This window comes from Pseudophryne corroboree, chromosome 4, assembly GCF_028390025.1.
Source record: "Pseudophryne corroboree isolate aPseCor3 chromosome 4, aPseCor3.hap2, whole genome shotgun sequence".
Classification (NCBI taxonomy): Eukaryota; Metazoa; Chordata; class Amphibia; order Anura; family Myobatrachidae; genus Pseudophryne; species Pseudophryne corroboree.
The window spans coordinates 474,002,152-474,017,255 of record NC_086447.1 but is presented as its reverse complement, the minus strand read 5'-3'; the positions used below and the strand labels follow the sequence as shown (position 1 = coordinate 474,017,255).

At 38.4% G+C, this 15,104-nt stretch overlaps 1 protein-coding gene across 1 annotated transcript in view; it reads right to left on the bottom strand.

Moving 5' to 3' along the window:
* Positions 1 to 15,104, bottom strand: part of GRIK2 (glutamate ionotropic receptor kainate type subunit 2) — an 839,395-nt gene that overhangs the window by 265,199 nt on the left and 559,092 nt on the right. The window contains exon 11 of the mRNA XM_063917041.1: positions 14,868 to 15,074. Within this exon, the coding sequence (XP_063773111.1) occupies positions 14,868 to 15,074 (207 nt within the window). The remainder of the gene's footprint in view (positions 1 to 14,867; positions 15,075 to 15,104) is intronic.

Below are 15,104 nucleotides of genomic sequence, written 5' to 3'. Positions count from 1 at the left end.
AGTCTACATCACTTACACAGAATTCCAAACTGCATCACCCCATATAAAATGCCAATTTGTTCCGATCACAGGATGACTTGTAGTCCATGTCCTTTCCACACATCAGCCAGTTTCTCACAATTGCCATTCAAATAACATTGTGCCATTACTGTAATCAATAACACTCCTGTAGTCCTAAATTGCATCCTAAATGGAGGTTTCTTATACCAATGCTTCTCTAGTCATGGTTATAACAGTGCTTTCATAATACTGTGTTTGGGAGTTGTGAATGCAGGGAATATATGCTCCGAACTGTATTCAGTCAGGTTTATATTATTGTATGTGCAAAGTTTGTATGGAAAAGAAAGTTTACTCTGCTTTCTAGGACACTTTTTTTTTATCAGGACATGTCTGGCCGAATACATGCCAAGTGTGAATCAATAGCATGATACTCACACTCATTCATGTGATGTACTGTACTCCCTGCTGCTGAACTTTTTCTAAACTGCCATATTCCAACTATAAGAACTACTGTACATGGGTCCAAGCATAAAAGCTTGAAAGCCTTTTGTCAGCATTTCAATCAATTGCTCTTGGCACATTGGCAACTCTGAAACTTTTCAAGGCTACTATACTTGGAGAAACATCACTTGCAAGCATACATGATGCTCAGTATTTATTATTATTATTATTATTATTATTATTAATAATAATAATAATAATAATAAAAATGCTTCATAGCAGCATATAAGGAGATAATACTGACAATAAAATACATAAGCACAGAGGGTATATAAATGGATATAGCTACATAACTGCAATGAGCTATTAACATAATTATATACAGGATCATTCTGGCCCCAGGGGTACAGGGGAAACCCACGGTGGGTCCCCCTGCATAAGGGGCCCACCGTATAGTGCATTACTGTTATCAGCCTGGTATATTATCTTGCATGACCTAGCAGTATTTACTGTATATATTTATCAAGGGATCCAGAGATGCTCCTCTAAATGTTAGCCAAGCCTCTGTGGTGGCTGGCCATACCCTTAAGTATGGGCCCCTACCACTGCGAATCCCCCGGTGGGCCTTTCATGCTCCAGTCAAACACTGATTATGTACAGAAGACAAAGGGAAGATATGATGTGATAAGTGTATAATGTGCCTAATTAAGACCTGATCGCAGCAGCAAAATCTTTCTCTAATGAGCAAAACCATTTACACTGCATGGGGGGCAGATATAACATGTGCAGAGAGAGTTAGATTCGGGTGGGTTATATTGTTTCTGTGCAGGATAAATACTGGCTGCTTAATTTTTACACTGCAATTTAGATTTTAGTTTGAAAACACCCCATCCAAATCTAACTCTCTCTACACGTTATATCTGCCCCACTTGCAGTGCATATGGTTTTGCTGATTGGAAAAAAAGTTTGCTGCTGCGATCAGGTTTGAATTACGCCCCATGGCCCTCATTCCGAGTTGACCACTCGCTAGCTACTTTTAGCAGCCGTGGAAACGCATAGTCACAGCCCATGGGGGAGTGTATTTTTGCTTTGCAGGACTGCGAATGCCTGTGCAGCCGAGCGGCAGCAAACATATTTTGTGCAGAACAAGACCAGCCCTGTAGTTACTCATTCTGTGCGATGATTGCTGCGACGAAGGTCCCGGTATTGACATCAGATACCCACCCAGTAAATGCCTGGCAATGCCTACATTTTTCCAAACACTCCCAGAAAATGGTCATTTGACACCCAGAAACTCCCACTTCCAGTCAATCTCCTTGCGTCCGCCAGTGCAACTGGAAGCGTCGCAAGAACCTGTGCAAAACCACCAAGCTCTTTGTACTTGTACGATGTGCCTGCGCATTGGGCAGCATACGCATGGGCAGATTAGCCGCGTTCTGCCATAATCGCTGCTCTGCAAAAATCCATAGCGAGCGATCAACTCGTATTGACCCCCTATATACAGTAGCTATCACTGCTGCATCCATGAAAGCAGCAGCGATAGCACTAATATGGTAATGCAGCAGGAGTCTAATGCCATCTGAATGCATTAGTTATCCGAGCTGTGTCCTATATATTATATTTGACATTGATCACTGTGTGCTTGCTCAAGCCGGCCATTGCAGATGCAACAAAGAGGCCAAAAAATCTCCATCTTACTGACCTCAGCACTCCCCCACAATGGTGGCAACACACCTCCATTTTGGAAAATGGAAGCCATTGCCAACCCCCTTTATAAGCCCAAATGTCATCAGACTGTTAATCCCTGATAGAGGCCTGTACTTGTTGGCCTGTTGTGGTGAATACCTTCTACCAAATTTGGATTGTTACAAGATCTGCTTTTTGTCAGTCCCCTTAATATGCCTTAGTTGCCTGGTTTTAATTGCTTTTGGTCCTTCTGTTTGTGTTAACTCTCTGCTTGCTGGATAAATTTAAGGCTCTTTAGACTGTGACTGTCTAACCTTGTGAACTCTCTGGACAGTATCTAACCTCCTGCTACTTAGAGTTGTTAAAGTCTGGCTTTGTATCTACCACTTATCACACATATCTAGGTGTGTTTACCCTTAAGCCATCTAAACAGGTGAGAAGTGTAATTGCTTGTTGGTTGTGTTTACCTGTTGTCATATCTCTGTGATACTGCTACAGGAATTCAGTCTGTTAAGAAAATAGGATACTGTAACAGTAGTATACGTGTGATAAAGTGGGTGGCAACATTGAGTTCACTAAGGGAGGAGGGAAAAGGAAGGGGGAGGAAGGAGTTGAAAGCAGTGAAGAGGTTGTGAGAGTTGAGGATATGGGAGGAGCTAAGTTCTTTGAAGTAGAATTGTTTAGTCAGTGAAAAAGCAAAGATATAGCATGTGAGAATGAACATGAAGTGAAAAATTTGGCAGAGAGCACAACTTCCTCCAGTGGTGCTCAGTGCAGTGAGATACAGTACTTTTGGAAAAAGTGGGTAAGATTAGAGTGTTAAGGTTGAGGATGGGAACATTAAAGATTGATGGTGACAGCAGCGTCAATGCAGAAGTGTGGGCATGGTCATAGAATGAGACAGGGCAGTTGAAAGTGGTAAAAGGAAGATAAAATAGTTTACATAGAAAATGACATAGGTATAAAGCATGCCAAGAATTGGCTTCCATAAGTTCCACTGCGGAGTAAGAGCACTTTTTGGATAAAGCAGGTAAGTGCAAAATGCCAATGTAGGGGTGGTTAACATAAAATAATTATGGTAACATTTGTGGGTAGCAGAGTCAATCGCAGTAGTTAGGGAATGGGCATATAAGGAAACATCTTGGTCAGGGCGTAGTAGGGTATGCCGGCAGCCAGGCTCCTGTCGACCAGCATACAGGCGCCAGAATCCCATCCACTGGCATACCGACAGCTGGGTGAGTGCAAATGAGTCCCTTGTGGGCTCGCTGTGCTCGCCACACTGTGGGCATGGTGGCATGCTACATGCATCACTCTATCTATTCTCCCTCCAGGGGGGTCGTGGACCCCTAAGAGGTAGAAAAGATGTCAGTATGCTGGCGGTCGGGATTCCAGAGCCGTTATGCTGGTCGTCGGGAGCCCGACTGCCAGCAAACAGAAGACCACCCCTTGGTCAGGGTAGTGATGAGTGTGAGAAATAAGTCTAGAAAAGAGGAGATATTGGTGGTCATAAAGATTCCACCTAGTACAAATGGTAATTAGTAACATTTTGCAGGCAAATACAACTGAGCTAAGATTATATGTATACATTTATTAAATAATAAGACTGATTTAACTAGAAGGTAGTGGTTCATTAATCAATTATTATTATTATTATTATTATTATTATTATTATTATTATGAATACCGTGTATAAAGCCGTAGTTTATGTAAGACACTGAACTTGGCTTGGAAGTCTATATTACAAAAAAGAAAAACAAATATTCCTGGCCACCTGACTAATAGAATTGGTCGTTTATATCAAAAAAGCAGCTCTCAACTGGACAGTACTGACCTGTCCACCAACAAAACAGCACAAAAAGGATAATATATTATCAGAGAGCGCATATAGTTTTATATCCAATTTATTACATAAAAAATAAAAATATATATAATTATAAACACATGTACACATAAAAATAAAAATAAAAATAAAAGGTAAAAACTCCCCCTACTGCAGCAGGTAAAACCTTAATAATTGGACACTTCCACTACATCCAGATTAATAATTCGCAGTAAGGAATACTCCTGTAGTAAAGTCCAGATCAAGGTGTCAGTCCTGGAATAAAGGAACAACTATTGGAATTAATCGTTTTGGTGCAGCTGTGAGCATTTGCACATGCTCTCTGAGATCCCCGTATATAAAAGCCGGGCGGCCGGCTTTCAACTCCCGCTAATTAGAGCCGCAAAGCGGCCAGGTGTATTTGCTGTTGAACTTTAGTGTCCGTACATACATACATACAAGGCTTGTATGTCTACTCCCGCTGTCCTTAGGGCTAAATAGCAAAATGTCCACTTTACTCATGGCCAGTAGCGTGCTTGCTTGTCATCTGTGGACGGCCCCCGTTATCGATAGCTGTCACAGTCGGGAGATGGCACTTTTCCTTTCCTTAGTGCGGGATACACCGGAGGATCTCATAAGATGATCAGCTTCCGAAAAATAGTTGTTGTAAGGATATTGGTAAGTAGGTACCGCTGAAATGTAGGAGGGCATCAGTGAAGAATAAGCCCCAGTGCTTACGCATTTCTCCGCTATTGTAAGTATGCGGTTTTGTCAGAGGATGAAGAGGGGCTGTCCTGCATGATATTTAAACTCCAGAGGAACAATCGCATTGTGAATTACTTGCATAGTCACACCTGAGTAATCACTAATTAGATCTCACATGTGTTTAGATAACTTTTATAGCGACCAACATAATAAAAATCATAATCTTACATTATAAATATAAATAGACATGGTGGACTTATTATATAACAGATATATAATAAAAAATTGGTTACAACGATTTGTAAATCTTCTGAAAGTCAGAAGACAAAGGTGATGGCACACAAACAATAATTATAATCAAGGACAGCAAATCCATAAAACTTCCTAACCCTTGCATAGCTTCCACTATAGTCTAGTGGTATAATGCTCTGCACCACTACACATACGGTCCCAGGTTCAATTCCCATCACAACCACATTAAACCACAACCTCTAATAATAATCTTTGTTATTATCATTATTTTCGTTATTGTTAGTATTATTATTCATCAATGTATATAAATTACTTTAAAAATATGTATACATATAATAAATGTAATATAGTCAAATGACATATACCAAATGTGTCTAAGTGGCAATGATGAAAGATAAAGGGGATAATTCTCATTTCACATTACACTTCTAAATATTAGATTAGATTCTCAGATTTCATTTAGTAGCAATGGACCCAACAGTATAACAGTCACACCACCATATTGGGATCCCTGTCACTATTAATCTCCTGAACATTTCTCACTACTAGGTGAGTATACAAAAGGAAGGAGGTTATAGGAAAAAAGAGAAGGAGGACAAAAAAATGGTTGGTGAAAGGAGGCAACCAATTATGTAACTCACACTTGAAGGTTATCTAATGTTATTGATCTCCATATTTTCATTTAAACCATCAGGCATCAGAGTGCCTAGGTTAAAAATCCAGAATGCTTCTCTAGTGCTTAATGTATTGAATCTGTCGCCACCTCTGGGAGTAGGGGCCACAGACTCAATACCTTGCACCTTTAACAGATCTACATTGCCGTCATGCTGATGGGTTACATGTCTAGATACGCTGTGATGAACATTCTTCTTTAGGACATTTCTTCTGTGTTCGAGAAACCTAGTATTTAGGCTCCTAGTCGTCCTCCCCACATACTGTTTACCACAAGCGCAACTTATCAAGTAAATGACGTATGTCTGCTGACAATTAATAAAGGTCTCAATGCCAAATTCGAGTCCAAGTGCTGTTGATTTGAAGCAAATGCTTCTATGTATTATAATCTTACAAGTAATGCAATTAATCTTACCACAGCCCACCATTTGATTTAACCAAGTCTTCTTGACCAATGATTGTGCATTGGCCTGAAAAAAGCTGGGAGATAGGTGATTCTTTAAGTTCCTAGCCTTTTGAAATACTACCCTTGCCGGATCTCCTAGGCAAGGGTTAAGAACTTTGTCTAGTTTAAGAAGTCCAAATTTTTTTTTAATAATTTTCCTGACATCCTCTGCATGTGTATTATATTTTGTAACAAAGGGCATAATCTGGTTGTTATCATGTTTTTCCTTTGATGCTCCCAAATGGGTGGTCGTGGAGAGGAGAGAACTCCTCTCTCTCATGGTCACCTTTTCAAGGGAATCCTCTAAAAGTTGCCTAGGTTATTCCTGGTCAAGAAATGCACGTGTAAGAACCTTAGATTGTTCCCGAAATGCCTCTTCATCCGTACAATTGCGCTTCATTCTAAGATACTGTCCTATGGGTATGTTATCTTTCCATATGTGGTGATGACAACTGCCATAGTTTAAAAAACTGCTGCAGTCGACCTCCTTTTTATAGGTCTTAGTGACCAACTTGTTACCCCTAACCGAGAGAGCAATATCGAGATAGTTAATCTGAGTAGGGTGACAAGAGTGACTAAACTTAAGCCCAAAAGTGTTAGAGTAAAGATAAGAAAGAAATGAAGACACACTAGAGACCCCATCCCAAATAATAAAAAGATCATCAATGTACCAACCATAGAGCACCAAATTCTCGCCGAAGGGCCCCCCCCAGATATACTGGTCTTCAAAGAGCCCCATGTACAGATTGGCAAAACTCGGCGCGAACTTGGTGCCCATGGCGGTACCGTGCACTTGGAGATAAAACTGAATTAAATAAAAAATAGTTATGTGATAAAATGAAATTCATGGACTCCAACACAAACCTACGTCGTCTGGGCGACAGTCCCACAACGGGTTCGAGAAAACGGCGACAGGCTTCCACCCCTCCTTGATGGGGGATGTTGGTGTAAAGAGACTCGACATCACAAGTCAAAAGTACATAGCTCTCGTGCCACTCAATGCCACTCACAAGATGGAGAAAGTGAGTGGTATCCCTGATGTACGACAGGAGCCCGACGACGTGGGGTTGTAGGTAGGAGTCCACAAATGCTGACAGATTAGATGTGAGGGACCCAACACCAGATATAATGGGACGCCCCGGGGGTGCTACCAAAGATTTGTGGATTTTAACGAGGTGATAATACGTGGGGATAACTGGATACGGGTTGAAAAGAAACAGATACTCCTCTTTGGTAATTGCTCCCTCGGTTAGGGCTTCCATAAGGAAAGACTTAAAGTTTAATGTGGTTGTGATGGGAATTGAACCTGTGACTGTGTGTGTAGTGGTGCAGAGCATTATACCACTAGACTATAGTGGAAGCTATGCAAGGGTTAGGAGGTTTTATGGATTTGCTATCCTTGATTATAATTATTGTGTGTGTGCCATCACCTTTGTCTTCCGACTTTCAGAAGATTTACAAATCGTTGTAACCAATTTTTGATTATATTTCTGTTATATAATAAGTCCACCATGTCTATTTATATTTATAATGTAAGATTATGATTTTTATTATGTTGGTCGCTATAAAAGTTATCTAAACACATGTGAGATCTAATTAGTGATTACTCAGGTGTGACTATGCAAGTAATTCACAATGCGATTGGTTCCCTGGAGTTTAAATATCATGCAGGACAGCCCCTCTTCATCCTCTGACGAAACCGCATACTTACAATAGCGGAGAAACACGTAAGCACTGGGGCTTATTCTTCACTGATGCCCTCCTACATTTCAGCGGTACCTACTTACCAACATCCTTACAACTGTTTTTTGGAAGCTGATCATCTTATGAGATCCTCCGGTGTATCCCGCACTAAGGAAATGAAAAGTGCCATCTCCCGACTGTGACAGCTATCGATAACGGTGGCCGTCCACAGATGACAAGCAAGCACGCTACTGGCCGTGAGTAAAGTGGACATTTTGCTATTTGGCCCTAAGCACAGCGGTAGTAGACATACAAGCCTTGTATGTATGTACGGACACTAAAGTTCAACAGCAAATACACCTGGCCGCTTTGCGGCTCTAATTAGCGGGAGTTGAAAGCCGGCCGCCCGGCTTTTATATACAGGGATCTCAGAGAGCATGTGCAAATGCTCACAGCTGCACCAAAACGATTAATTCCAATAGTTGTTCCTTTATTCCAGGACTGACACCTTGATCTGGACTTTACTTCAGGACTATTCCTTACTGCGAATTATTAATCTGGATGTGGTGGAAGTGTCCAATTATTAAGGTTTTACCTGCTGCAGTAGGGGGAGTTTTTACCTTTTATTTTTATTTTTATGTGTACATGTGTTTATAATTATATATATTTTTATGTTTTATGTAATAAATTGGATATAAAACTATATGCGCTCTCTGATAATATATTATCCTTTTTGTGCTATATTCCAAAAATACCAAAGAAAGTTAAAATCATTTGATGACAATTGATACATCTAAAAGGCTGATATGTGTAAAGAAACCAATTGGGCAAACCCATGGAATAAAGAAATTAATTGGGGAAACCCATGGAATACAGAAAGTATTGAGAAAACCCATGGAATATTCCTCTGATGAAACTGCCACATCCTAGAGGTTATACTTTGTCTCTGCTCTTTAACTCTGGCTCTCTGCTACTGAAATGCATAAGAACATTACCAGTGCAGACCAACCCTGTTTCTATGACACAGATGAGCTCCAGCAGCAGTGATCATTCAGGTCATCATTGGAAGGTAATTAACTCACTGTACAGGACATTGCTGTTACATTCAGTGTAGAGATTAGGAATCTTCTAGTAATACTTAGACATTTATATATATATATATATATATATATATATATACAGTATTCGCCATTCCATAAGAGAGATAGCTGGCAAATACAGATGTGCGTGGACCCCCGTGTTTTGGTTTTGTTTATAATTCATCATTGCATTTTGTTTTTGGCAAATCCACCCTCAAGTATTGTGATTCTTATTTGGTTTCTAGGTCACCTGTGTATTCCTTGAACATCAATAAAATCTTGATAAACATTGATTAATAAAAATATGATAAAAATCAATAAAACAGCTAAAATCATGTAATTTTGACCTGTTTACATGCAATCCAAAACCAGAGTTTAGCTTTTAAAATCCAAGTTTTGAACTGACAGCAAACCCAAGCCAGAACTCAGTTCCAATTGCAACTGCAAAGTTAGTCTGAACTGCGAATCAATTTGACTCGGAACCCCTAAGTTCAGCTGTGGGTTTTTTTCAGGAAAACCAAACCACACATCTCTAATGCTAATATCATTTATTCTTCAAGTAGTCTGTCCACAGATTATGATTTAATTTTGCACTAATGTGCAGTAGGAATAGATTTGTCAATAACTTACAGTATAACATGCAGAACTAACACAATGACGCTATACAGTCTGTGGCTACATATTCTAATTTATTAATTGCCTGAACAGCTGAAATGTAGTTTACTAAGACTTAAATATATTCCCTTATTTATCTGCGCACAATAAAAGCTTGCTGTCTGAAATATTACAGTAAGTAGTGAAAACATATATAACATATGTTGCCAGGTTAATACAGAAGTATCAATGGTTTAAGATAGCAAATGATTGAGATGAAGGTTCAGTTCAACTACAATTAATGTTGCTACTGTATGCTTGAATTTAAGGATGTTATGGATCAGGTAAGTCATTTCTTTTAGCATTGTAACTACTGAACTATAATAGATAATAATATTTGGTAGAAATGCATATTTAATTTGAGCTAAGTCACAATCTATCTTTTAGGATATAGGATATAAAAAGCTGTTTAAAAAACATTAAGGATAGAACTATCAACTAGACTTTTGTAAAATTATGCAGAGCATCATTAAACTTACTCTATGAAATCAATATGCCTGGAGAAATACATTAATTCTTCATTTTTTTCTTTTAAAAGCAAACATATTAAACGTAAAACTATAAATATGAGTGCAGTTCAACTTACATTTTAAATTACGACTTCCCTCTCAGGGATACATACTTATTTTCAATGCTTGATATTTAGATTATATATATTGGTAGATGCTCAATTAGCTTAGTGATATCATTAAGGTGCTCAAAAGGGAGGGGTATTTCTAAGCAAGAAAAAAAGGCATTTGTTTCCCCTAGAACCCTGAATGATAACCGTAACCAGATATAAATTCCACATAATAATAGAATTCAGAGATCTTCGTTACACATATTTGCGCAAATGTGTGAATAAGCCCCAAAGCCGCATCAAGGCGTCTCTGTATATTTGGGGTCCCTAGAGCTATATCTAGGTGCAGGGTGTGGCACCCCAAAACACCAGCATAAGCCAGAAAGCCCAGCGTAGCATACCAGTGAAAAAACGTTAGTGTTAATAAATTAGTATTTAAGAAGCCGAAGCTATAGAGAAAGTGATACAAAAATGAAATGCAATTAAAATAGAGAAATAGTGTTAAAAAATTATTAAGTGAAAAGTGTAAGTAGAATGTAAAGGTATGCCACACTAAGGCCATCCAGCTCAGCCAGTCCAGAGGCACCACACCTCACACCTCCATTACCCCAATCTGGGTCTAAGATTGACCAGCAAGGAGCCACATGATAATGGCTCCTTACTACAATATGTCTAAGCTAAGAGCTACTTACCTTGGAGCAACCCCATAATGCTCCATGTGGCATGTCAGGGCCTGCACCTCCTCCTAATGCAGGAACCTCTCTGCCTCTCACAACAAACATAGATATTGGTAGATGCTCAATTAACTTAGTGATATCATTCAGGTGCTCGAAAGGGAGGGGTATTTCTAAGCAAGAAATAAAGGCATTTCTTTCCCCCAGCACCCTGAATGATAACCGTAACCAGATATAAATTCCACATAATAATAGAATTCAGAGATCTTCATTACACATATTTGCGCAAATGTGTGAATAAGCCCCAAAGCTGCAAATATGTGTAACGAAGATCTCTGAATTCTATTATTATGTGTAATTTATATCTGGTTACGGTTATCATTCAGGGTGCTGGGGGAAACAAATGCCTTTTTTCTTGCTTAGAAATACCCCTCCCTTTCGAGCACCTGAATGATATCACTAAGGTAATTGAGCATCTACCAATATCTATTTTTGATGTGAAAGGCAGAGAGGTTCATGCATTAGGAGGAGGTGCAGGCCCTGACATGCCACATGGAGCATTATGGGGTTGCTCCAAGGTAGGTAGCTCTTAGCTTAGACATATTGTAGTAAGGAGCCATTATCATGTGGCTCCTTGCTGGTTAATCTTAGACCCAGATTGGGGTAATGGAGGTGTGAGGTGTGGTGCCTCTGGACTGGCTCAGCTGGATGGCCTTAGTGTGGCATACCTTTACATTCTACTAACACTTTTCACTTATTAATTTTTTAACACTATTTCTTTATTTTAATTGCATTTCATTTTTGTATCACTTTCTCTATAGCTTCGGCTTCCTAAATACTAATTTATTAACACTATAGTTTTTTCACTGGTATGCTATGCTGGGCTTTCTGGCTTATGCTGGTGTTTTGGGGTGCCACACCCTGCACCTAGATATAGCGCTAGGGACCCCAAATATACAGAGACGCCTTGATGCGGCTTTGGGGCTTATTCACACATTTGCGCAAATATGTGTAACAAAGATCTCTGAATTCTATTATTATGTGGAATTTATATCTGGTTACGGTTATCATTCAGGGTGCTGGGGGAAACAAATGCCTTTTTTTCTTGCTTAGAAATACCCCTCCCTTTTGAGCACCTGAATGATATCACTAAACTAATTGAGCATCTACCAATATATATGTTTATTGTGAGAGGCAGAGAGGTTCCTGCATTAGGAGGAGGTGCAGGCCCTGACATGCCACATGGAGCATTATGGGGTTGCTCCAAGGTAGGTAGCTCTTAGCTTAGACATATTATAGTAAGGAGCCATTATCATGTGGCTCATTGCTGGTTAATCTTAGACCCAGATTGGGGTAATGGAGGTGTGAGGTGTGGTGCCTCTGGACTGGCTAAGCTGGATGGCCTTAGTGTGGCATACCTTTACATTCTACTAACACTTTACACTTATTAATTTTTTAACACTTTTTCTCTATTTTAATTGCATTTCATTTTTGTATCACTTTCTCTATAGCTTCGGCTTCCTAAATACTAATTTATTAACACTATAGTTTTTTCACTGGTATGCTACGCTGGGCTTTCTGGCTTATGCTGGTGTTTTGGGGTGCCACACCCTGCACCTAGATATAGCGCTAGGGACCCCAAATATACAGAGACGCCTTGATACAGCTTTGGGGCTTATTCACACATTTGCGCAAATATGTGTAACGAAGATCTCTGAATTCTATTATTATGTGGAATTTATATCTGGTTATGGTTATCATTCAGGGTGCTGGGGGAAACAAATGCCTTTTTTTCTTGATATTTAGATTAGACAAATTATGAGAAACTAGATTTTCTAAGCAATGTGGAAGTTAAAAAATTGACATTATTTTTATTCAATGTGTAGTTAGAGGGAGAAACTGCATTAGTATGTTACTCCAACAACTACTTTTATTGCTAAAAAAAAATGTAAGAAAAATTTGCTAGGTGGAAGAGACTAATATTTAGCAAGCCTCACATTGGTATAATCCCAAGAACACTACCTCTACTTTAAATTATGGTGGCAAGTGCTTAAGGTTATAAAAATCTAGAATGAAACTGGAGAAAATTCTGCAGCCTGCAAGATTTCTAGAATGAGAGAAGCATGTTGGTACAGTATAATGGTTAGCAATACTGCCTCACATTACTTCAAAGTAACAATCCTAGCAAACTCTAGAACTCACACAAATAATAAGGTGGGGTTTTAATTAGCCACAGTCATTTACCACAGACTAATTGATCCCCCAGGACTATATAATTTGCCCATAAAGTCAGCAATTGTCATGGATTATTTGGGGGACCTCAGCAGGCTATGAAAAAAAATCACGAGAAAAAGACCGTTTTCGCATTCACGGCAGCAAACAAATACATATTTCCATGAACTTATGTGTTATGATAAAAAATAAATCATTTTCAGGCACAAAAAAGAGCACTAATTGAATTGCCTAGAAATAAAATTGCATTGAAAAATTTGTGAAAAAGTCTCTTTTTTGTGGATTAAAAATTGTGCCAAGTTGAATTCCCCCCATAATTCCATAAATAAAAAGTAGTTTCCATTTAAAACAAATATGAATTCAATGCTTATTAAGTTATGGAAGTATAGTTGTCTTTTCTACAATATTGTTACATGTAGCATTTAAGTAATACAATTTTATTATATAATGTATAAAAAACTGATTAAAACCAAATTTTGTATTCGTAAAACTGATGCACTTACTGTACTAGTAAAGCAGTGAACTAGCACTAGCAGTGAACTAGTAAACTAGTAAAGCATAATTAAAGAGAAAGATATATTTCTTTACATTAGAAAATTACATATCTTAAAGCAAATGACATTATGCAGTAACTATACCACTTCTTACCTTACAAACATACGAACATATTTTGTTACTATGCTTTTCTTTAGAAGACTGACTTTGTGATACTTATTCTACAAAGCTTTTAGGATTGTTATCTTTTATTAGTCCTAAGGACAGTAAATTATGCCTATACTCATTATGCAAACCTTGTACATATTTGTAAACTGCCATAACAATTTCAATAGATCTTCTGCTGTGTGAACAAAATAATTTCAACCATTTCTCAGCGGTACTATTTTGTAGACCTTTAATCAATTTTCTCCTCTAATTTGGACAGTGTAATTTATCTAATTCCAAATCTTAAAATAATTGAAAAATTAAACATATACTGTTATTAAACGAACTAACAATAACTCATAAAAATATAATCAAACAAAGAAATTGCGGACAACCATAATAAATATTTTAGTAAAATAATCAATAAACTACTCTCCCCGTAGTTATATTTGTAAGGTCAGTAAGACACAGTGGTGGCACCTACCTCTCCACTACCTATGCTTTAGAGGGAGAGGAAAGGGCTGGCCCCTGGACAGCCGGGTTTTGGAGCCTACATGATGGATTTGGAAGGCGCCAGGGACTTGTGCATGCACATAGGCAGCTGCTTGAGTTTGCATGTGCAACCCCCCAGCTTCTATGGACTACCTGTACATTGGCTTCAGCCCATAGATGACTGATTAGGCTGAAAATCAGTCAGAGAGTGAAACACCTCCCAATGGGACTGCCTATCCTGTGGGTGACTGGCAGGTAGGACTTACAATAGGAAGTCACTACCAGTCACAACAAAGCAACTGAGCTCATTGCAGTGGTGGATTTTACCTGCAGCCCATAGGTAAAATTCGCCAGTTGTAAAATATTTCTATGTTGTCTTCTGAATAAAAACAAAGTTTCACACTTTAAAAAATTACTATGATCTAATTAAAGTAATGTTCTTGCAAATACCATTTATTAGACATATGGGGACATATGTAGGCATTTGCAGGAGGGGTGGGATGCCAGACAATCTCTGATGTTTTTAAAAGTGGCAAACATTTACAAGGCATGGATTTGCCTTGAAAATGATGCCACTTTAAAAAAATGTCCAAGATTGACCTGCATCCAGCACCTCCGGCAAACTCGAAACCTTTTACATATGCCCCATGATCTTATAGTCTTAATATAGGAATGCAAATTATATAGGATTTTTTTGTAAACCAAAACCATTGTTACCTATTTATTACTCAAAATACAAATACAATACAAAGTTTATTTTTAAATTGAATAAGTAAATCGTCTAGGTATTAATCAATACAATATAAAACAAATTCATAAATAACAAACTTACATGGTCCATAAGTTCACGAACCATCCCATTCCATTGTTGAGTGGCATCATCCTTGACTCCATATTTTCCATCCTCCACTAATCTAACTTCATATTTGAATCCAAGAATTTCAGATAATTTCTGAAGCAGGTCAATACAAAATCCTTCAAATCGCTCCTTTCCATAAAGGGGCTTATCAGATTTCTTAAACATCACATAAGGTTCCTCCTGTTGAAAAAATAAAATACATTTCTGTTA